Genomic DNA, 24769 nt, shown 5'->3' with positions numbered 1-24769 from the left:
ACTAAAATGTAAAAAAACAAAAAACATCTGAATGACACTTAAGAGAATCACTACAAATGATGGCAACAAAAAGCTCCAAATAAAATCAAGCATGACATATGTATGTGAATACCAAATACGGCTTCTTCCCGAGGTTCAAAAGGGAATATAAAATTGCGCTTCGGAAAGACAGCCCTGGCAATAATTGGGGTAACAAATACTTTTCGGGGGCCCTTCAAAGCGTCACCCCCGGAGATTGTGCCTGGGGTGGAACCCTCATCGCAAGTCAGGCAGAAGTAAATAATTGATCAAATGTATGAGAGAAGTCTCCATCACCAACAACAAGACTTAATGGGAAGATAAAAGTCGTGCATCACAACGGCGGAATCCTGAGTGATCAAACGCGGCGGCTCACATCTGCGCATCGCTCACACAAGACCTTCATGTGGCTGCGGCTCCGCCGAAGCTCGCATGTTCCACTGACGTGCTGCCAAGATGCTCATCTCATCCTCCGCTCCCCCCCCCCCCCCCCCCCCCACTTGCTTTATCACTTTGCGGCGACTTTTTCATTATCTACGACACGGAGCGGTTGAGGCTCGCCTTCCCCATCGCTGCTGCGACAACAGCTGGAGATTTTAAAAGCGGCCTGTTGGCGCTTGCTGCAGACAGATGTCGACGGGAGAAGCGGCAAGGAGAGGTTCTGAGGGTTGACCAATCAAAACAGTCAATCTGGAGTGAAACAGAATGCTAATTTGAAGGCAGCGTGAACATTTATCTGATGAGATCTTCAATGTAAGAGTTGTAGCACTAAACATGGGGGCAGGGATGGATTATGAAAAAAAAAAGACTTTTTAAATTATTATACACATTTACACATATACTACAGTTCAACTCTGACCGTGAAATAAAATGTCAAGAAATTGGAATATCACAATAAAAAAAAGTCAGTATAATGCCAACGATTTAAAAAAAAAGAAGAAAGAAATCAAGTGAAATTATCTTTAGAAAGAAAAAAAATATCGAAAGGATGTGGGAACAGCCATTCTGACTGATGACACTTAAATACGTTTTTAATTCAAATAAAACGTGAGCATGCTCAATAAATCCAACCCCCGAGTCAACTGCAGAGAGCTTCGTCTCATTTATAATATTTGCCGTCACAGTCGAGAGCAAAAAGGTTTCATTTGATTTGCAGTGTCAACTTTTAATAGTCGCCTGTCGCTTTCAGATTGATTTCACGACTTAGACGGGTCTCGCTGAGGTTTATCTTGGTAATTTGCAACTTTTCAGATTGACAGTAATTGCTCTCTTACTTTATTACGCCATGTAAGTGTGGCGCCAACCTGTGGTGGGGTCCGGCGGCCCGAACTCCAGCGGGTAGCGCAGCACGTTGTAGTTGTTCCACACGTAGAGCTGGTTGTCGCGAGGGTTGTAGTCCACGGAGGAGATGTACTGGTACGGGTTGGGGAAGGCGATGTTGACGGGTTCCTCGCGCCCGTGGTTGGTGTTGTAGGCGTACATGAGCAGGTCGCCGCCCGCCTCGCTGTCGTCGTCCTGGTAGACGGAGCGCACGGCGTAGAGCACGCCGCACGCCATGAAGGCGTTGGACGCCACCCGCTTGTCGAAGCTGGTCTCCCAGGTGCCCTCGAAGCGCAACGTGTAAGGATTCACCTGGGCGAAATCAAGCAAGAGACCCAATTTCAGTCTCCTGCCAATTTTCTGCACTTTTTCCATCAGCGTAGATCAATTTAGAGGCACAGGATGGAGCCGAAATGGGCTGTTTTGTCCTCAGCTACAAGATAATGCTAATTAGCATTAGCATTGTGAATTTTATGAAGCTGAATAAGACCCATTTCACTTTGCTGGCAATACGATAAAAAGAACATATTGGAATGTGAATGTAAATCATCATTTGAAAGGAAGTTTGAAGACGTTTGCACCAACAGCACTTATTGATCGACGTATGCTGATTCATTTCTGCCTGTAAATGACAACAACAAAGCCAACGAACAACGGCGCGTATTTTCAAAGGTATTAAACCTTCACGTTGGCCGTCAGACGTGCTGTTGTGCTCTCGCCGCTGTTTAATGTCGCGTCAAAGCGCTCACGTCGGCACAAAGCTGACATCGAAATGAGCGTGACGAATAATCAAAGTCAGCAGAAAACAAACAATTTGTTGATGATGAGTGCCGTCACTTTGAGCCGTACTATCTTTTTAGTCAAATCTGAGGTTGGAATGAAAAGGTCAAACAAACAAACCCACCTGGCTGACCACCAGCCGCCCATTGTTGGACTCTGTGGCGTAGATCACCCACAAGCCGTTCTCGTCCACGGCCAGGTCAATGTCCGACTTGCCGCCCCAGCGGTACGGCGACGTGTCGTGGTAGTTGGCGTTGGTGATGATGGCCTCGCCGCTCTTGATGCGTGTGCGCAGGTCGTATTTGACGATGTTGCGCGTGCGCTCCTTGTTGTAAAACACGGCGCCGTCGTACACCACGAAGCCCGTGCCGTCCACTCGGTTGGGCAACCTGGGGAGGGGGCGAACAGATCAGTCGAGGCCCTGCTACAAGAGGATCTGATGGTGAGCCAACATCGGGGTGGCGCAGTGGGATGTCACCAATTATAAGAACATCTGAAGCCACAAGTTCTTGAGCAGAAAAAGTTTGGAAACTTTTGCCTTACTATGAGGCACATAGGGATTAGATTTTTACCCTTAATGTGCTATAAAGCTCCTTATAACCCGAGGCTCTTATAACCTAGTTTGGAAATTAGCAAAAAAGAAACTTCCCTTTAAATGCAGTACATTAAATTTATTTTGTAAGGTTCGGTTGTATTTAACTTTTAAATACAGTACAATACATTTCCACATTTTATTTAAAAATATTTATTTTATTTAACTTATTTTTTCAAATCTAAACCGCCTTCCACCTATTACGAAGAAACCTGCGAACTGTTTTAAATTGTGAAAAAATGCGTGGATGTGTGAACACGCCCTCGAGGCGTGAAATCAAAACAGCTGCTGTTTGCCAATCTGCTCACTTGTAGGTGGTGGTAGCTCGGCTCTGTTTGAAGTCCTCCCAGGAGGCGTACTCAAAGAGCATGTCGGTGCGGTAGGGGGTCCAGGGCATGACGTATAGGCGGTCTCCGGACTGGAGCGGGTCCTTGCACCAGGCGCCCGCCTGGTGCTCGGCCTCCTGCAAAGAGCTGGGCGCTTGTACGCGCAGCAGCGTCCCCGGGCACACGAAGACTGCAGCGGAAGGGAAGGAAGCGCAGTGGAGAAAGCGGACACAGAGTGTCATCATTGTCATCATTAAAAGCTATGGCGGAGATGGGGAGGGGGAGCGGGGGACGGGGAGGGGAGGTTCAAAATAAAAAAAAAGATCAGGGTCGATAAAAGTTAGTTGGGAATTTAAAATAAGGACACAAAGGATAGGATGATAATGGGCAGCAGCAGAGTGAGATGAGATGCATTATCAGCTCATTTGTAGGACATCAGCGTCGTGCTCGTCGGGGCTTGATAAATGGGGAGCGCTCCGGCTGACGCTCGCTCCCCGCTTAGGTGTAGTCTCTAATCGCATTCATCTCGGCCTACTTTTTTTTATTTGATTGCGCAATTTTACCTCAAAGGCCTCGTCGTGGAAAAACAGTCAACGCGGAGCTTGTTTTATTACGACCCAATTTGGCGCTCAGCCGAATGTCAGAAGACAGGTTTCCTCCATAAATCGATGCCAAAAAGTTGGGAAGGTCGCCAAGATACATGATGGCATCGTTGCTTTTGGTAGTGCCAAAAAGTGGCGCAATATCTAAAAAGGGGTACACGAGGACTCAACTTCTGTCCCTCAAGGCAAAACCAACACTACCTCATATAATGACTTATTAGGAGTTGGAGTCACTACAGGATAAAACAGCTGAGACCCCCCCGCCCCCTCACCCCACCATCAATACAGTGCCAGTTTAGTAATGTGGCTCTCTGGCTTGAGGTATCAGACACCTGCTGGTCACCTTGTGATTGAACGCATCTCTGAACTAATTGGACACTGCGGGGGAGATTTGGACACACGGGACACAGTGCATGACATCCAAGCACACACACGTGGCGAGTGCACAGAGTGCGCACATGCTGTGTGTACACTCGCGAACAGGGCCGCGAAAAACTTCTGTCACACCGTGATGGATGAGTCTGGCCTCAAAACGTGTTGAATATTGCATGGAGTCTGGTGCAGCAGGAGATTGCTAACACGGCGTCTGCCGTGGGTCACTACGCAATGAGCTAGTTCTGTCTTTTCTACTGCGCGGGCAAATTTTCACGTAAAAAAACAAGCCGAATTGAAGGCATCAGTGGAAAAGATGCTAACAGTCGAGTACAATTAAAGCTAATTAGAAATAATAATGGATGAGGGACGAGTATGTGATTCCGTGGGATATTTTTTAAAATTAAATATAAATATATGTATGAAAAAAAACAACAACTAAAATCGCATTACTATTTGTGGGGGAAAAAAACATTGAGATTTTATTTTAAAACCCAGCAGCATTACTGTAGCGCCGCGTTAATCCAACAAGTTACCTTGCAGCGGGGATTGAAACTGGCAGCTAAAACAGGAATTAAATCAAACATGAGCATAAACAAACACTTAAGAGACTCCTTATACTTGACACGCACAATTGTCAAGCCACAATGGAAGCCTCCGGTGTTTGCACTGCAAACTCAAACGTGGGTGACTGAAAAATGCAAAATAACCGTCGGAGTTAAATCAGGCCGAGAATCTCTATCACTAACGGCAACTCCGACTCCCGCGGGCTACAATCAAACGACATCTTCATCGATCTAGACGCAGTAGGGGAGTAACACACATGAAGGCGGAAATAAAAAAAAAAAAAAAGAAAAACATTGTAAGCACTGTGAAGGGCGAGATGTTATCAGAACTGAAATGCTGCAGTGCGAGGGAGTCGGCCGATAAAAGTAGGACAGCGTCATAAAAGTATAATGCTGGTGTAAAAAGGAGAAATAAACAGCACGCACAAGGCGATGGACTTAGCGGGTCCATGTAGGTGACCCATAAACAAAAATGGGAATACTCGGCCTCAAGGTAGAATTAAGGACAAAAACAAGTATGCCATCGCTCACAAAAAAGCGCTAACGTGTTGTAAAAAATGTACGCATTAACATGCGTGCTGACGACAATTTCATTTCGTAGGAGAACGGAATTATTTTTGCCATGTGAGCATAACTGGAGGGGGAAAAAAAAAAATAAACGCCAACTGGCCACCAGCCCTTGATTCAATACAGATCCTGTTCGAGAAGTATTTAGGGAACAATATGCTTATTATTGTGGTTATGGTTTGCACTATGCCTAAGACAAGTCAGTATGATGGAACACAGCACTGCAAACTAAAACCACAATAACAAACATTCAAGGGAGATGTTACCAAAAAAAATGACATTTTAATTGCTTGTCTGCAAATAATTGGCTCTCTGGAGTGCCTGCCAAACCATCCCAATATCACCCAAGTGTGAAATTAAACAACTAAGTCAAATTTTTCTTATCTTCCTATTTCTCTGAATATGTGCCTATAAACATGTGAATTTCATGAAGTGTGAGGTCATATTTTGGTTAATTAGTTACCAATACTACTACTCTTAACTACTCTGTTCAGCAGCTAGGCTAGCTAAGAAGCAGGGCAGCCATGTTAGCAAAAATTAGCGTTAGCTAAACGTATAGTAAGTCTCCTCTTGAAGTTTACAATATTTCCCCCCCCAAATTAAGTAATTTAAATCAGTTTGTAAATCAAATAACACTTTAAAATGTCATTGAATATGTCAAATGAAAATGACTGATCCATGTTGACGGTTCAAATACTATGTTTCAAATTCAACTGAGTTCTAACAGAAGATTTTTATATTTCAAATCTCAATCAAATTTTGCTGGTGTACAGTACCTAATGAAGCATCCAAAGAGCATAGCCGTGAGTGATTTAACGACGCTGAAAGTCGATCAAAAGCAGCCCGAGTGGGTTGCTCTCTTGTCATTACATTAGACCGATTGAAGCCAATGCACTTGGCCGAGAGCGGTTTTATTATGCACGACACAAAACATCAACGTCCTGGCCAAAATCAGTCCATTACTGCACCTGACCCCCCCAAATAGCCTTGTCCTAAATTGGTGCCGGCCTCCATTTTATGGGACTGAGAGCAATAACATTAGCGACTGCACGGGTGAGTGAAGTTGCTTGTATCTCAAATCATTTTTCGCCATTGAAATGAATGGAAATGACATGGAGCCTCTTTCGTGATCAACTGTTTAGAATCTGCCACACTGCTGCTTGTTATCGGATAAATTGAGTCATGTAGCGCTTGTATGTTGAATATTTGCTCTTAAGTCAAGACAAAGCAAAACAAATCCACTAAAAGATGGCTTGTATTTTTAAAATTCAAGTCTGATCAAATGATCTGACTATGCACCGTCGTATCACGATATCGATGCTAGTTTTCTTAGCCCGTTGTTTCTTATTAGCGTTAGCATCAAGCAAATGGACATTACCTTAGACACATTTCGTGTTTACCACACTTCCCTCTCTCGCCCTCTAACTAAATGATGATTGCAGCAGCGGGAAAACCCAGCAGCGATCTTATAGTACACGACGCTATTATGGTCACAGTATGAACGAGGTATTAAGTAACAGGCATTGGGTATTAAGCATAAATCTTCAGATTAGGTATTATGCGGGTCTGGTTAGAGCAGGTTAGCCAGGGGAAAAACCATGCGGATTTACGCCAGGCAGTTAGATTAAATCGATTAATTCTTGTTAGAGTGGCAATCTTGTTGTTTGTGACGGCCGGCACTTCTTTAGCCTGCAAACTAGCCAGATGGCGAATGAAATTCACCTTATCAGGGATTAAAAAGACAGACTTTTTTTTCGCTATCACACTCTTGCACGGCTATTAGCACGGTGCAGACGGGGAAAATGTGGCTGTAATAATTGACTATTCATCTCCATAATCCTTTGCGCAGGCACAGGTCAGCCCGCTACTTGTCAATATGAGTCGACTGCAAAAATGGATTTTGGAGGAGGGGAAAAAAAAAATATGCAGGCTCCCCTGAGTGAGAAGGAGTCATTTTCTAAATGACTTGTAAAACAATTAAAAGGTGAGTTGCCTGGGGGTAAATTGAGGATTTTCATTTTGGATCCTCCATGATGCATCCAGTACAGTATAAACAAATACAACCGCTTTAGCGCTACATTGAATTGGAATTGTGTGTGTGAATTATACTCAATGGATTGATTAATGTATCGTACAACAATTTAATCAGTCTAACCAGTGAGTTTAGTGTGGTGTTTTCTTTTAATCTGAAAGGCACCACTTTGCCCAGTTTGCCTTCCCGCCCCTTCTGACCTACTGCGGAGCGCCTGCTGCTTTAATTGAATCCTGCACCTGTTACTGGCAGATACGGTGCATGGGCAGCAGGGGGCAGAATGGAGCGCGACATGCTACCCCAAGCCACATGCTGAAAAGTTAATGGGCATGAAAGGGGGTTACAGTCGGCGAGTAGGAGAATGTGATTTCCAATAGTCCAATCTGTGTGTCTAATTCTCTGAGGTAGTGGTACTAAATAGTTTGGACTTGGGGAAAACAAAAAGTGCTCCATGAATAAATGGTTAAATGTATGTGACATTATTTGCAAACTTAGAATAAAGATAAAAAAAATTTACAAACTAGGGCTGTAAGGGTCCAGTGTACAGTGTGAGTTGTATGGCAACACCACAGGGACAAAAAGAACGATACGGCAATATTTTGTAAAATAGAATTTTTGTTGGGGATGAATTATGCGACTAAAATTTAGTATAAATAAAAACATTAGTGTGGAGCTCTGGAATGTGTTCTGCATGATGGAAAAAGGAAGAGAGAGAAAGAGAGAAAGCAAGCGAGAGCAAAGTGGAGTAAGAAGTGATAAATGGGTTATTTCCTGTAAAATGAGAATTTAGAGTTAAAGTTAACCTGCTGAGGAGCAACAAAGTGACAGGAGAAATGCTGAGTGCGCTTCTTCTGTTTCCTTCAGACTACAAGGGGGCGGAGTCAATGGATTGAAAACACACAAAGACGCTTTCTCACACCCACACACACAATGCATGCGCTTTTCAGACGGCGGTAGGAGGCAGGTGTCAAATCGGAGCCTTTATCGAGTCAAACGTCCACCCCGGAGAATACTTTTCGCCGAGAGCAGATAGCGGCCGTTTGCCAGCGAGCCTTATCGGCCTCCGGGCGACGTCGGATGACAACCATGTTGGCTGGGATGCGTCTACTCGGGCTACAGATGACAGGAGGCCATTCTGTGCCTTGACAGACTAAAGGCTCAAGTGGCGGCAGATTCGAAGAGAGAGAGAGCTTTGACGTAAATAACACACTTGCAGTTCACTCAATAGCTCAATCTCTCAACAAAACACGCCCCATCAAATTTTTGATCCAACAAGGGGTAAAAACTAGCCACACTAAAAATCAAATCTACTGAGTTACAAAGACTATCATCTATCCGTAGCTGAACCAAATCCAACTTGCGAGCCAAAATGATTAGCTAAAACACACACTGCCCCTGCTCGGTGAACAAATATTGAATTGAATTCAAATGAATTTGGTCGCGTTCCTTTTTATTAAATAGGTCATGAATATTTGAACTGGAAACTGTCAACAAAATAATTCCCATTCACAGGCAAACGGGCTGGTGATATTAATTGACGTTATGACGACGTGGAAAAATGTCTCTGAAAAGGTCGAGCACTTGCAATTGAATCAATATCTCCACCTGTCCTTCACTCTGTCGCCATTGCCGTCACGAGCACGTTAAAATGCCGAGGGTCAACCTAATGAGGCTCGGAGCCCGCCGTCTCCATGACGATGGCTGTGCCTTGATCTCACAATGCAACGGCGCACCTCTTCACTCCTTTGCCATTCACTTTTACAAATAACAGGTGGCGACTCGAGCGCGATTTACGCGCCCACTCCTCCCGGGCATGTTTTTTTCCGTCTCGAGAAGAAAAATTACAGCGCGGAGGTTCGGTCGGTCGTGACAGGGGAAAAAAAAAATAAAAGGAATGCATGATGACGAGGGAAGGGCGCCCCGTGCGACTGTCAAGCGTATGGAGGTGAAAAGAAGCGATGGCGAGAAGCAGAGGTGCGTGACACTCGCTCTTAAAATAGACGGCAGGTCCAAACATGGCAAATGCATTTCAAGTCACCACACCGACGCTGTCCCACACATTATCCCGATCCCAAACAGACGCCATTAATTGGACATTTGCGTGCAAGAAGGGTCTGGAATGTTAAAATCACATAGAGGTGAGCTAACAGAGGAAAAACGCTGTTTTCCTCTTAGTGTTAGTGGGAGGAAGAGGAGTAAACAACAACCGGTCGAGTGAGGAGGAGGAGGAGGAAGGAGGAAGGGAGGAAGGAAGGGTTGGTGTCGTGCGATGCCTCTGCATGAAGAGCTAAGATGGCTGCTGGTGCTGGGAAAGAAATGTGGGACACGTTTCATGGACAGACAAAGGGTTCCTTTGACCAGTTGATGGTCTAACAGCTGATTCCCTAGCTGATACCCCCCCAAAAGGCACGGGGGCCAGACAGGGATCGATGGGAAAAACATTGCCATGAGAAAAAAGGTGCGCGACCTCAATCAAAAATATCTAAAATGGATGTCGTCAGTCTTGGTGAATACTTTTTGTCCACCAGGGGTTTGTTCATTTGGATTTGTTTGGACTTTTCCTAAAATGTCAAGTTTAATTTTTTTTGAGTTTTTTTTATATTGGATATGAGAATTTCTTCAGCACAAAGTCTATGTTGACCTACACTGGAGGTTGAATCGACTTTACTACTGCGAATTGACGGTTAAAGGTTGAGGCAGACGAATCGCTAAGCTGGGCTGTCATCTTACATGTTAGCTATGCTATGCTACCATGCTATGCTATATTTTGATTTATCATCGCTGCATTTTTCGGCCGCATAATGTGGCCGAAATTAATAACACAATAAATGAAACATTGCTTTACACAAGTGGATTTCGCCCTTTTAAACTTGTGTTACATTGTTAACGTATTTCCATTCCTTTCAAATCTCCTCTGAGATGATTAAAAAGAAGAAAAAAAGACATTAGTATATCATTAGCTCATTTCTCCTCCCATTTGGTCTCTTCTAATCAGTACATTTCAAAAGTTTTTGCTGACATTTTTGACCCTGGAGGACAAGCGCTGATGGCAACTCTTCGCCGTTCGCCTCAAAGAGTGGCGGTCAGGGCAGATTTTTTTTGGAGCCGCTCGTGATTGAGGCTGATTGGGGCTCTTTAGGAGGCCCTGGCTGCATTACAAGGAGCTCTGAGTGCTCCTCACGCGGTGACCGCATACCGCTTTTCCCGTCCTCTCCGGACCCCCGGGCGCGGGGCTCGAGAAAGGGTCGGGTGGGCTCGCAGTAAAAGAAGAAGAAAGCAAAGCCAAGGCGCTGGCACACTGTAGAAAGAAGAAAAGAGGAGGGGGGGGGGGGGGGGGGGGGGGGGGGGGGAGTGTGCAAATTGACGCCGCTTGAACGGCCGACGGTCTGAGAGATAAACCGACCAAGGAAAGATGAGAGGAAAAAGAAAGGTGATGACGGACGAGAGGTGATCATGATGAACCTGGAGATGGGAACTAGCTTAGCCCGGTTACTTGGACAAACAAAATGAGACAAATGTCTTTTTATTTCCAGAGTAGAAAAAAAAAAACGGACGTCGTTGGCATGTGGGAATGAGATGATTCAGTGCGAGTGCTTTCATTAGAGGGGAAAAAAAATGAACCCATGTCCAGTTTATCTCTCATTGATTATTTTGAAAGGGGGCCAAGAGAGTGTGTGCGATTTTCAGCTCGCTGCCATCACGTAGACATCTAGAAGGATTTTAGACTTTTTGGTTATAAACTCCAGAGAGACGGAAAGAAGAAGACGGCGGAAGGGGTGGGGAGGAGGATCTGGACGTCATGAGCACACAACACAAGGTGCTGGGTTGTAGGAAGGATTATGGGGGAGGGGAGGGGGGGGAGGAGGAGGAAGGGGCGAGCTGTGGTTGTTATGTTCATAGCGGTCGTTACCTTTTTGATCCACTTCTATTCAAGCGTCGGAAAAAAGAGGGAGACAGAGAGATAAAAATAGACAGACAGCGGAGGGAGAGAGAGAGAGGGAGGGAAAGGAGAACGAAAGGAGCGGGGGAGGGAAAAGAGAGATTAAAAAAAAGGCTGGCCTTTCTCTCATCTAACTTATCTTGTCTGTCTTTTAGCTTCTCAAGGCGACGGAAATATGAGGAGAAGGGGAAGAAATTGCCTGAGCTAGCTTGGAAATTCAGTTCAACTTCATCAATAATGTCGAGCCCCCCCACAACACACTCTCGACCCGACCTCCAACCCTCTGCTTTTGCCACACCCCTCCCCGAAGGGCCGGCGCCTGTAGGACCTGCTGGAGAGAAAAACAATCCACCTCGACGTCCTCTTCAGCTGTGGAGGCAAAAGAAGACAGGAAAAAAGAATGAAGAAGAAATGGAAATGCAAGATCAGGGATGGGCACATTTTTAGTTGCTTAAAAAAATATTATTAAATTGAATGTACAATATAATTCTATATTAATAGGAAAGACGAGACAGAGCCCGGCTGATTGTACAGGTGGAGATGGAATCCTTTTCACTCTCTCCAAGTACAGTTGGCGTCGACATCGATGACCCCCCCACCCCCAACCCCCTTCCCACCTCTCTCACTCATATAAAAGCAGCGGTGCTTTTTGGCGGGCGTGCGACACGCCAAAGCGGCGCCAAAGAAAACACGAGCGCCTCATCTTTGGCTCACCTAAACATTGCTGGCTCGTCACAGAGGAGAACAAACAAGCGAGGGCAAATTAAAAAAAAGGGAAGGGCATGACTGAGGGGTCTCCTTCCACCCACAATACAGAGACCCCACTAGTATACTGGGGTCTCTGTATTGTATGCCATTAATGGCGGCCATTATCGGAGGCCATCTTTATCCATTGAGCTCGAAATGAAGAAAGCCGGCATAATGCCGCTCCGGGGTGCGGGCTTTCCACATTCGGAGGCGTGACGAGTAAAAGTGTCAGCCACCACACTGGCTCTCAATTACTCCCTTGATGGCAGCGCAATCGCTCCTTTTCTATTAAACGTTACGGGCGAGGGGTGAGGTCACGCTCGTCGCAGCATACATCGAGCGAGCTGACACCGAACAATACGGGCCGGCTCGGCCGGGGAACAATCCATTTGGAAGGCTAAGCCTGTCAATATGTTTGTTGTCTCCACTCGGGGTGCAACGGAACACCGAAAATCGTTTGGGTTCCCAGTAAACGGTCGGGGGTCGCCATTGGGGAATAAAGTGAAAAACGCCGAATTGCATATTTTGGGCTGAACAATGAAACAAGTTCAAGTTGGAGGATGAACATGAAAAGCGACCAAATCTGGGAAACATTTGTGTGCTGGATTCACTGAAGTGTACTGCTTGATGTCAACTTGACTCATTTTCAGTTCCATATTGGCGCTAGCTCATCTTTTTCCCCCAAGAGGCACTCAAAGGGGCTCACTCAGTTGGGGCTAAAAAGTAGGATAGCATTTTATGCTAAGAATTTGGTTCAGCTAGTATTTGATGTTGTGTAGGGATTTTCATCCAACAAAGGGTAATAACTAGGAAGTTAGCGGTAGCAAGAACCTGGTTATAATAGCTGTGCTTCAATATTGATGCTAAATTAGTATTATTATCATTGTTATTATTATCATTATTATTATCATCATCAATACTATTATCACCTATGTTTTTTTCCACCCAACTAAAATCTTTCTAAATGATTTCAATCATGGAGTGAAGGTGGCATGTTGTCCAAAGAGGGAAAAAAAGAAAAAAAGGCTGCAAAGAAGAAAAGGGTAGAAGAGGTGATAGACGTCTGTTTACTTGATTTTCTTTCCTGCCGCTCGTCCTGAGGAGAAAAAACAGAAGAAGACGGAGAGCACACAGAGAGAGATTCAGCACATGTGGCTACCTGAGGACAAGGATGCAGACTATTCACGATAGACACCAGGCGAGTTTAAGGCCACCTCGGTCGCTTGTGTGATTGCTTCGGGCTTCCTCGTCTTTTCAGAGCCCTTTTGAGAAATAAGCCGCGGCCCTCGCTCTCCTTAATCACTCTGCTCAATGCTTTCTACAAGCCTATCAATTACTCCTACTCTAATGAGCAACAGCAAAACACACAAGCACACGGGCACACACATTGTGCCGCCCTTATGTGTCCTCTCCAGTTTCTTCAGCCTCTCGCTGCTTAACAAAAGCGTCTCATTCGCACAAACATCGAAAGACGATACTTAAATGCTAATTAATACAGTTTGTTGAAAATGTGTCGTATTAGAGCCGAAAGTGGAGTGGGGGAGGGGTCGTGGGTCAGGGGCCACCCACAGCCTCTTTTAATGTCAAGTGAGTTGGATCGGTACGATTGTAGCTTAATGACGACGCTGTAGGCAATAGTTAAAAAAAAAAAAAAAAAAATCTTCATTGGACTACCAAATCGTCAGACAAAATTTTTTCCCTAACCCTTTCATCAAAGGATATTTAAACATGAAACAGTAGTGCAGTAATATAACTCACAGGCACATCTTCTTTATCCTCCGCAAAGAACAATATTACTGTTGCCGTGGCTATATAAGACCGCTCCCCAGGTTATTAGTCCCTATTCTAGCCTTTTTGTATTCGGGCCACAATCGATGTACGGATGCAAATATGAACATAAAGGTTGGACAGTGTGAGGCCGAGTGGCGATCCACCACTTTTAAAGCTCGTGTAGACACTTTTAAAACCGCGGCTAACTGGATGCATATTAACAAGATAAATCACAGCCGGTGAAATGGTCTAATGGCTCGGACCCGGCCGCAGCGGATAGCCCCACCGGAGAGCGAGGTGCTGGGGGGTGGGAGGGGGGATCGATAATGATGAAGTGCCGCGCTCCGGGGCGGCGGGGAGGACAGGTGGCGACCTCTCGTGAGGGAGATTTACTTTGACTTTGTGTACGTGTGTGTTAATGGCGCAGCGGTAGCAACACACCGATTGATCGGCGATGTCTTAATGGAACGCGGGAGCGTTTACAGTAGCGTGATACCGAGACCGACAAAGGTGGGCAAAAGTTTTGGGACGACAGTCACTTTCTGTGTGGTTAAGGTTCAATGTCAATAATAATGCTATTAAATGGAAAAGCCATTGTGGTTAAATAATTAAAAGGTCTGTCAGGCTTGAAATGATTGTGTTCAATATCGCTAAGCAATGCAATTCACAAATGGACAATTTCATGAATGCTTCCGTATTCATCACACCTGCCGCTCGGTCAAACATGCAAAAGAAATCGAAATAGTTTTGTGTGAAACAGTCTTATCGGTAATTAGGCTCACACAGCTGGTGTTGTCGAGGCGATCGCACGGCAACTAAACAAGCGTGTCCTGTCAGAGATGCGCGTGTCATTTCCTGCTGTCACGTCCCCGTTTTCAGGTGACTGGTAAACATCTCGCCGACATGAGTCACCAAAACAAAAAGCGTTTGCCAGACGGTGAGTGAACGACGAGGGCAACACCGGAGCGATTAGAAGCAGCAAATTCAATTAATCTTGACAAATCTCTGCTGAGGCAGAACGGAAAGGAGCCGCTCGTTGCCCCTCCCCCTCGCTGGTAATTAAAAGTGACCGAGTTGAGTGGCGGGTGACCGACTTGAAGTGTTTGGGATGAGCGCTTCGGAATGCGCGAGTCAGATCAGGTTTGGTCTGTTTTTTTTTTTGTTTTTTTTTGTTCGAGGACGGGAGTAATTGACTCCTCGTTCTCATTCCAGACAGACCTCTCATCACAGAAGGGGATCAGCTTCCAATTTTCTAAGCCGTGCCGTTCTTCAGATTCAATCGACAAAGTTTGTCTCCTTTTTTTTCTTTCTTCTCTTCGCCCTGACAACCCAGAATGCAAGGAGCAAAAAAAAAAAAATGCAAGTCAGCAGCTCTTTAATTATCCGCTTGATTGCTTTACGGCAATAGAACAAGCAGCCAGCCGGCGGGAAGAGGACAAGGTGAGCATGCACAAAGACGGGAAGTCGAGTACAACAAAGCTAGGCGCGTTTCTGCGACCTCTTTGAAAGATCTGAGAATGCGCTCAAAAAAAAACAATACAGAAAAAATATGGTTAGTGGACCCGAGTAGGATCTTATCACAGTAAGATTATGGGAATTTGCCCAAGATGGCTGCTCCAAACCAAAATGGCGGCCTTCCTGTTCAACTCCTGGACTTTTTTTGCACATCCCGTTATGCTAGACACATCCACCGAAGTTTGTGTGGATCGGCAAAAATATTCCCCAGCTGCCTTGAACGCAGCCCGACAACGACAAATCCAGCGATCAAAAAACGGACTTTTCTGTTTTGTGTTGCACAACATCACAGGAGAAGAGCGCGAGGGGCGGAGGACACTGGAGAGGACATTTACACTTCCCAAGCATGAAAACACGTTTTCTTATCGGCGGCCGCTCTATCATTCCCTCACAAGGTAAACTGAAAGGTGCGAAAGCAGTGAGCAGAGGAAGGGGCGGGGCATAAAAGAAGCGCTTGCAACTCCCTGAGTTTCTTTGAGCCTCCCTGAAAGCTTTTCACCTGCAAAGAAGAAAGAGAAGAGAGAGTACGCCGATAGAGGGAGCGTTTGGAATGGAAGAATGATGAGGGCGGGGCGGGGGGGAGGTCGGATTTGAGGAGCTCGGAGGATAAACAGGGTAGGCGAGCACTAATGAAATTGAGCGGAGACCTGAGAGTGAGGCCATGAGGAGGGAGTAGAAGAAAGCCAAGGAGGTTAGCGGCGTCATCCTCATGCTTCGCTGGCACCTGAGGGGGGGAATAAAAAAAACAGACAACCCGACCGACTCCCAAACCACCCCTCACTTTAACACCACTTGCACCCACACATCCGGGCCGAGGCTCCTCCCCCCCGCCGTCAGGCGATCCTGCATAGTGGAGGGATCGATTGAGTAGAGTAACACCAAAGTGTGTGTTAGAGCACATTTTCACATGAGGGAGGTTCAACACAAAGCCTATAAATCCTTTTGCCTGTCTATGCAAAAAAAAAAAAAAAAGATATGTGCGTGTGTGTGTGTGATGGGGTGTTTCCATGGCGACGTTAAGTGACGGTGTGCTGTCGTATGGCGTGTTTGTGTTAGTGTTCCCTCCTGCCTTTTCAGTTCTTGTTTTGATTGGGAAATTAGCACAACAGCAAAGCGGCTCTTAGATGACACGAGAAAATGTCTTGCAGTCAACATATTTTCTTTTTCCTGTCATCTTGATCCACATTGAGAAAAATAAAACTCTAAACTAGGGCCCGAGATGGATTTTTTTTTATTTGGTAGAATAAAAATTCAATAATCGATTAATTGATTGATTAATTAAAAAAAAATAGTATAATGAATAAAATAACTACTTTTTCGGTCCCCAAAAATATGAATTACTGGTTTGCTTTGCTCTTTAGTATTTATCTACTGTTTTGCAGATTTTGCTTTTTTATGTGGAATGTCAAAGAATAGGCAAGCATTACCTCAATTTAGGAAAATTTCAAATTAAACTCGGAACCAATTAAGTTTGTAACTTGAGGTTCTTCTGTACCTTAGAGTTCAAAATAACTTTTTTAAAGAAACAAGACTTATACAGCCATTCACATTAAAAATAATTCTTGTTTGAGCCGATGGCTGTAGAATGAGTGCGAAACCTTTTACAGCGTGTGTGTGTGTGTTGGTGTGTTTTGTGTGCCCCATCCACACAATGCGCGTGTCTGAGCATCATGAGGACTTTGAAGGGTTGGCGCAAGAGCGGCAAAGGGGGCGGTGGGGGGGTGGGAAACTCAAGCGGGATGCTCTTGTGAAACGCTTGTGAAAAAGCGAGTGTACTCACTGTAGGGGACGCACTCGTATTGGATCTCCAAGTACTTGTAGGTGCCGGGGCAGGGGTCTGGGAACACGTCGGACCCGGCCACCACCACACACTGAGTGCGGTTGTTACACCTGGATGGGAGAAGAGAGGAATGATAAAACTGAATAGAAAAAGCAGGAACAGTGAAATAATAATAATAATAATAAATTAAATAAATACATAACAGCAATTGTAAACAACTAGAGTGCAACACCTGTGTCCCAAAAAAGATGATAGGAAGATGAGGGGAGGAAGCACTTTCACACTGGACAAGATCATGTGACAGCCGCACCAGATGGGAGGGGGGGAGTGACGTCAGAGCCTCCCTCTCGTGGGGCATCGTGAGTGGGAGCAATTAGAGGTGAGAGAACATGGAAGGACGAAGGCAAACACTCCTCGCCGCATGTGAACGGGGAGGGGGAGAGAGAGGGGGGGAACCATTCGTATGCACACGACACCTCCGTCTAAAGCGCACGGCTTCATGCCTTCTCACACACACGCACACATAATCCCGTGTTTAAGCATTTCTGCCGTGTTGTCTCCTAAACCTCCGGTGCATTCACACCATCTCGCCGTCATGTTTAGTGCTAGTTCTCCTTGCTTTGCCCGCTCGTTTTTTTCCTCAGAGAGAGAGCTTACCTTTACACCCCAGCCCACCCCCCCACCCTCGCGCCTCCATTACATGCGTGATGGATAGCGGGGAGAGGCTTCGCATTGATCCGAGCCCGGCTCAGAGGAAGCGGGTGCGGAACGCAAACGCAGAGAGCATCGGCGAGAAGTCTTACAAAGGCACTTGAAACTACAATAGAAAAAAAAAATATATATATATATGTGCATTCGTAGCAAGACACATTTGCACAAGGATGCTGACTTGAGTGATTTGCTCACAGAGGATTGAATCAAACGGCTCAAAGCAGACATGTAAGATATTCAAGGTCAGTGGTTCGCAAACTTTTTACACCAAGTACCTCTCCTTTCTAGGCAGCTAACTATCTAGCTAGTTACACATCAACTCCTGCCAAAGAGGACTTAACTGTCTAGCTAACAAGCTAGTTAGTTAGGAATCAACTCCTGCCGAAGAGGTATTAATGTAAGGATTTTCTTTGCCTTAAGTTAGCTGTACCGGAAACTGGTATCGGCAGCTTCCTCAAGTACTCAACACCTAAAAAGGCCATATCGCTCTGATACTGATTATTGATGTAAATGAATGTGAAGGTGTACCTAATGAAGTGGCCTGTGAGTGTATATGAACACGGTGCAGACGGACCTTTGTGACATGATCTTAACGGCGTCGGGCAGGTAACACTGCACGTTCTCCATCTGGAAGGGGTCGGCGTCGCAGATCTTGTCGTCCGTGCGTCCGTAGTTGGCCGTCTCGATCATGATGACGTCGCTCCCCGGGCAGCGCAGCTCGATGGGGTAGCCTTCGCACGCCAGTTCTCGGCGCATCAAGCCAAAGGGCATCATCGACCGGCTTAGCGCTGGATGGGGAAAGATGGCGGGAGGGGGAGTAAAAATTATTGATAAATCGACAGACCTTGATTCTCTTAAAGGAGACGCTTTACTACCGGGCCACGCTGTAAATATGAGGTGAGGTGTCGACCTGGGTTCTTATCCTCTTGGAGCACATAAAGGAGATACTAAAGCATAGCCAAGTGAAAATAAATGAACTTTAGGGATATCTATGGAGCTCATCCACAATAGGGTGGCGGCTAAGCTATCACTTAGCGACATGAGTCAGGTAGCAAGCTGACCACGGCTAGCATAAGTCATGCTAGGAAAGCCAATATTATTATTATTTAATTATGAGTTTAATTCCTACACAAACACTTGGATGGTTGGATCTCCAAGGCTTAATAATTTGACATGCACACAAAAACTGGCGCTCTGCTTGTGATCGCGTACTGGCAGGCGGGACTCTTGTGAGACAAACTGTGACAGTGTCAAATGTTAACAGACTCCTACACTCGGAGCTCACGGCGGGGGAGGAGGCAGGGGGTCCTGCGCTGGAACCTCGTGTCAGAAACGCAGACGGGAAGGATGGTAAAAATCAAATTGTCAGTCTGCACTTTTGTTTCTGCTCTGTGCGTGTTTGGTTGCAGCTATTTGACATGCGCGGTGGTCGGCGAGCGAGTGAGGGGCTTCGGTGTGGAGCCAGCAGGGAGCAGGGGGGTGCGTTGGGTTAATCGGCCAGCTAGGCTGAGAGGCATGAATGAGGGCTTGGAGAGGTGCTTGGAGAGTTACTTGTTGTCTCTCCAGCACACTCCTCCACCGCACACCTTGACACCGCCTCTCTCGAATAAAAAAAAATAAAAATAAAAACACACAAATACAGGTCTTCTCTAAATATGCCAAAAAAGTGAAATGTATCAAAATTGTGCCAGTGCGCCGCCGATCAGAGATATCCTGTCAATGCCAGCTTGAGTCGCTGTCCATGGTGCTGAACTAACCAGACTTGTTAGACTGGCAGAACGAGAATTTCGTTACGGACTCTCTGCGCTTAAGTTGGAGTGTGAGTGCTTTTGCCACCTCAGATTGTACTGGCACAGTGCCCATTTGGGTCAATGTCGACATCAGTCACTCCGCCCCGCCCCCCCCCCCCCCCCTTCCCCCACGTGCTCCGTAGCCGTGTGCTACATGATTCACTGCCAATTGACTTGCTCGTATTTCTAAATGCCACCCATTGATGCGGCGGGGTGTGTGTGTGTGTGTGTGGAGGTGGGGGAGTTGTGTAACTAACTCCCATCAGGGCTGAATGACTCACACCCACACACACACACACACACACGGTATCTTTTCTGCCTCGCCAGCATGCAGCGCCAAATCACAAAGACCGAGATGCAAAAACGCATACTCATTAAAGGCGCAGAGATGCAAACAGCAGGCGAGGCAAAATAACAACCATCCCTATGTGAATGCAAAAAAAACAACCAAAAGAGTGCAAAAACACTTTGTGAGACACACACACACACACACACACGGTAGAGTGCACAGCGGCGTTCGATGTCAGTGTGTGGCCTTGTTCTCTTAACAAGCCCGTGGTGAAAGCACACCGCAGCTGGACAATGATTAGAAGCTCACACTGAGAGAGTCAATGGAAGACGGGGGGCGGGGCATAGGTGAGTGATCCCACTCATACGAGAACTCTGCACGCACTGGAGGGAAATTTTGTTTTTTCGGCATTGCATAACAATCTTGAAGCGCAATTGCTAACTATGACAAGGGTTGGCAAAATTTCTTTCTATTACATTACTGGGTCGGTAAAAAAAAGAAATAAAAAGAAAAAATTCCTGCGCTGTTTGTGATTGATAGCGGGTTGCTTCATTACTGCCGCATATGCTTATCTTCTTGTCTTTGTGTAATTACTTTTGGCTTAATATCTGCGCGCCTGCACGGCGCCGTCTATCATCCCGTTTTGACGCTCAAGTGTTTACTTTGTCACACACCGAGGCCACGTTCTAATTTCATACAGAATGGCATGAATGAAGACAAAGCCATTAGTTGCTTCAGGTAATTTATCATTAGTGCTGCTGCTCGCAGGTCACAGCATTAGGGACACTTGCACAATCAATTTCAAAATATTATCACAAAGGAACTATGTTCATTGTTTGAGGTTGTTCCTAATATTGTGGTGGTATTTTGTCTTCTGATTTGCATTTTGGGGGGCTCAACATGCCCGAATACACCTGACAGCAATTCTACAGATCGTCACTAAACTGGGTGGACAAGTCCATCATGACCGGACCCATGAAAATATCTCAAGAGCCCTTACTTGAAATTGAACAGGAAGTCGGCCATTTTGGTCTGAAGTAGCCATTTTGGGCAATATCCAGGCTTAATACTTGGCCAGACTGCAACTGGGGAATTGGTCCAAATAGGTTCCAATCGGAAGCAGATGTGAGAGGCTTAGTTGCCAAGCTATTTTTTTTTTATGCTTACGCCATCTGACTTGGGCAGTGCGGTTTTCGTCAATATTATTTTTTTTCTTACAAGAGTTGGAATTTTTAGGTGGTTCTTATTTGAAAAAGTTGGATAACCATTGAAAAGGACATTTTCAGGACTGTTAGTGCTTGCCGGGGGGCTGATTTGGGGCAGTTGCATGGGGTCTCATTAGATTGTGAGTGCACGACAAGATTACAGCCATTATTACTTTTGAAGTCATTCGCTGCTGAAACTCACAAAGTTGGGAAGTTTTTTTTTTTGCGCTGACATCAGCACATCAGGCTGTACTTTGCATTTGCGTTTGAATGGAGTACAACTTTACTGATGTGTGCATGGCTGTGTGTGAGGAAGCGTGTGCATGCAGCCAGATGGCTGGAGGCCTCGCTGGAGAGGAACTGAGCTGAGACGAGATGAGCAAAGGATGAGTTTGGACCGGCCATGAGCTACGATTGTCCTTCACTGCGCGGGAATCCATTACGCTTTCAGGGTCGCCGCGGCCAGCTAGCGCAAACACAAACACACACACGCATTCAGCATTGAGTCGCGCGTGTCACAACAACCGGATGACAAAATGTCGTCCTCAGCAGAAGCCGTATGTATGGCTGCGTCTAATCTCTCGATGAGATTATGACTCATCTCCTATGGTAGTGAATCTCAATTCTCATTTCAATACATTTGTTTCGGTCATACCCCTACACACTCTCCGTCCAACTTCCCACATGCTAGCATCACGGCAGTGAACGAGTTAACGTGGGCATGATGGCAGTACCAGGTGAATTTTTGGAGGTGATTCTTGGTGTTAAACTCAAATTCTCTGATTCTATGGGCTGATCGGGATGGAGCACGGCACGCCCGGTATTACTCCAGGGCGACGGGCGCGTGGGGCTGAAGTGCTTGCTTTTATAATGGAAGCTACAAATTAAGAGCAAGAGAGAAAGATGATTGGATTTGAATCATTATCCTCGCACAGTAATTAATGCCTGAGGGTGAATGGATGTTTGGACGGTCTGACAAGAATTTTTCTTTTCCATCCCCTCCCTCTCGAGCTTGCTCTTTTTTTTTCCATCTATTCGACACTCGGCGGCCGCTTCTCTTTTGTTGCGCCAGACTCAATGCGCCGGCAAGACGAGGACTCTTAGCCATTAACGCCGCTCGACGCACAATGAAAAGGAAGGATAAAAAGTTCCGTCTTCAACAAAAGGCTGCATTTACACGGCAGATCAAATAATGCGGCGAAAGAGCTACTTGGTTTTACTGGACACAAGAAACAAGTCAGATGCAAACAATACAAAACCATGTAAACACAAGTTGGGACATTGGTAAACACTGATTCATCCTCCCCATTGGTTTCAATTCAGGTGGCAAATTTCCACAACGTTCATCTTAAATTATGCTACGTAAATACACATCCAAACTGTCATAATAATAAAAGTTACGGAAGTTTTTCCCAGTCCGGCTAAATTCCCCTTGACATTCCCAGAGAACTATTTCACATGCGGTGCACAACTTGATCCCGCCGTATCCACGCGGAGCTGTCAGCTTTTTTGGACGTTTTGGAAGCTTCAGCTTTTGGGATTTGTCCAATTTTTTCCCCCCGCCCAAATCTGACGGTGGGATGTTAGCGTTGACATTTCTGACAACCTGTGCAGAACCCCTGAACATGTCTAGAAACACATATCTGGTCAATAGCTGTCCATGAAGTGAAATGTGATTAATTCAATCTAGTCCCTGAAAAGCACTTAGTTTAATAAAAGAAAATCATCACACTGTAAATTATTAATAAACGAGGAATGTCACGGGTGGCGTGTTTTCATCAGGACATCCGACTTGTGGCGCTCGCCCGCCAACTTGTTGGCTTTCTGGACCCGTAATGTGACGAGCCACGCTAAGACCTCCTGTCTGCTCCAGCACTTATCTCTTAATGCTGCTCATTAGCATTGCACTCAAGCATAGAGCCAAAGAAAAGTCAAACCGAAAATGTGCCGGGAAATTGCGGAAGTCAAAGTCCCGCTTTGTCTTCTATCTTCTTTGTCCTTCGACTGGCCTCCATGCCGGCCAGGAACACAACTCATCCTGCATTCACGGGGGACAGCGATGGGGGTGGGGGGGGATCCCGACGCAGCCGAGAAGCGTCTCTGGCAATTCATCAGTTTAGCGGGCTCGGATCTTCGCCACTCACTTAGCGCGCTAAGTTAGCCTAATGAGTCGCTAGAGCTCGGCCTGTCAACGCCGGCCGCGGCTACGACTGCCACATTCGCGCAATCGCCTTCGAGTTGAAGGGCTGCGACATCCCGAGACAAACCTAAAGGCGAGCTACATGATGTGGGCAAAAGTATTGGGACAGCCGCTGATGAGAAAATGCAAGAAAATACGGAGTCAGTGCTCCATTTTGTAGTTTTAACCACTATTGCTTTTGGAGTGGGGATTTCTGCCCAGTTTTGGACAGGGTTGCGGTCATGGTTCTTCTTGTATCCATCATGCCAAATCTGTTCAATCGGCACCTTAGTGAGACACGGCTTCGTGCTGCCTAGCGCCTTCAAAACGATACAAAAGGAAGCAGTGACAGCTCTCACGAAGGCTGCAGTGACAGCCAAAACTGTCAGTCAGCGAGCTAAGAAGATTTTCTTTCTCTCTATCTCTCTCTCTACCTTGTTCTGTTACAGAATGTAAATTTCTTCTCTGGAATTTCAGGTGCATGAGCTCTACAAAAAGAAGTCCAGAGGCATCTTTTTGATATCCACATACATTAAGAAACACATTTCTAAATTCACTCTCTTGAATTGATTCGGAGGTGTCCCAATACTTTTGTCCATACCATCTACAAGCTAATTCTCGGATAGCCAACTGAGACGAGATGAGGAGTGATCGTGTAGGCGACTCACCAGCCGCCTTCTCCTTACCAGGGTCAGAAGACACACACAAAAAAAATACTGACAATGATGAAATGTGATCACAAGACAGGCTCGAATAACATCCTCGCCAAATAAACGGCATTACAGAGCAATCCATGACATTACATCAGTCAAGGGAGAATCAAACAAGCCCCAATTGGAAAGGACATAAACAAGTACTGTCTCAAATTTGCAAAAAATACCAAAACATAGTCTCATAGGCAAACAGCCCAAAAAAAAACTCATCCGGATTCGACCTCCAGAACTCCCGCTTGTTGACAAACTTTGCTTTAGGGAGACCTAGCAGGCATGGCGGGGGAGATTAAGACAGCCACTGGGATGCCAACACACACACACAGTTGAGGAGCGAGGCGAGACGGGACGTGCTCATACTGTCAAAGCACTTCATCGCTAGCTCTGGTGCCTAATTATGCAATAAAAAAAAATAAAAAAAAGAACTCCAGGAGGGGAGGGGAGAAGACTTAGCCTCAAAATAAAAATCAGCCCATCCATGTATGAGCTGTAAAATATTTTCCCCCAAGGGAGAGAGAAGCTATGCTACTGGCGACTTGCATCACACATCGACAACGCTAGCGGTAACGAAGAAATAATCAAGCCTGGTTAACTTTGCTACTGTACATTTTCTTTCCTATTGTCAACTTCAGGGAGGAATCAAAACAAGGGCCTTAACAACCTCCCTGTGGGCTTCAAACTCCAGTGGGTCAGAACCTGAAGGGAGGAGCCAAACATTAGATTCAACTCGATATCGATTCAAACGTGACTTAAGTAACCGAGTAGATCCAGCTCGCAACGAGCGACCTCTGCCTGAGCGAGACGTGCTAGTGTGAAAGTCAAGAGCGGGTCGGAGAGAAGAGAAGCCAGCAGCCGAGAGGCAAAGTGTGGAGGCGAGCGAGGGTGAGGCTCCTTGTCAGAAAAATGCCCGCGCATTCCGAAGAGTTGCAAATCGTATCCAGAGACCTGTTAGGGAAGA

General features: G+C 45.9%; 1 protein-coding gene across 10 annotated transcripts in view; it reads right to left on the bottom strand.

Annotated features, from left to right (window-relative positions):
* The window catches only part of adgrl1a (adhesion G protein-coupled receptor L1a), a 124835-nt gene that overhangs the window by 14949 nt on the left and 85117 nt on the right, over positions 1 to 24769 (bottom strand). For 8 of the 10 annotated variants that reach the window (XM_088357302.1, XM_088357296.1, XM_088357292.1 and 5 more), the window contains 5 exons: positions 18213 to 18426; positions 16928 to 17037; positions 3019 to 3226; positions 2243 to 2507; positions 1323 to 1650 (listed from right to left, as the gene is read on the bottom strand). In XM_088357302.1, the coding sequence (XP_088213428.1) occupies positions 1323 to 1650; positions 2243 to 2507; positions 3019 to 3226; positions 16928 to 17037; positions 18213 to 18426 (1125 nt within the window). Of the gene's footprint in view, positions 1 to 1322; positions 1651 to 2242; positions 2508 to 3018; positions 3227 to 11085; positions 11327 to 15794; positions 15974 to 16927; positions 17038 to 18212; positions 18427 to 24769 lie in introns of those variants that run through there. The other 2 variants (XM_088357300.1, XM_088357301.1) reach the window with 2 other exon arrangements.

The sequence above is a fragment of the Syngnathus floridae genome, chromosome 17 (genome assembly GCF_059516105.1).
Source record: "Syngnathus floridae isolate MCC-2025c chromosome 17, RoL_Sflo_1.0, whole genome shotgun sequence".
NCBI classification, from domain to species: Eukaryota; Metazoa; Chordata; class Actinopteri; order Syngnathiformes; family Syngnathidae; genus Syngnathus; species Syngnathus floridae.
Note: the sequence above shows the minus strand (reverse complement) of the source record. Positions and strands in the feature narration are given on the sequence as shown.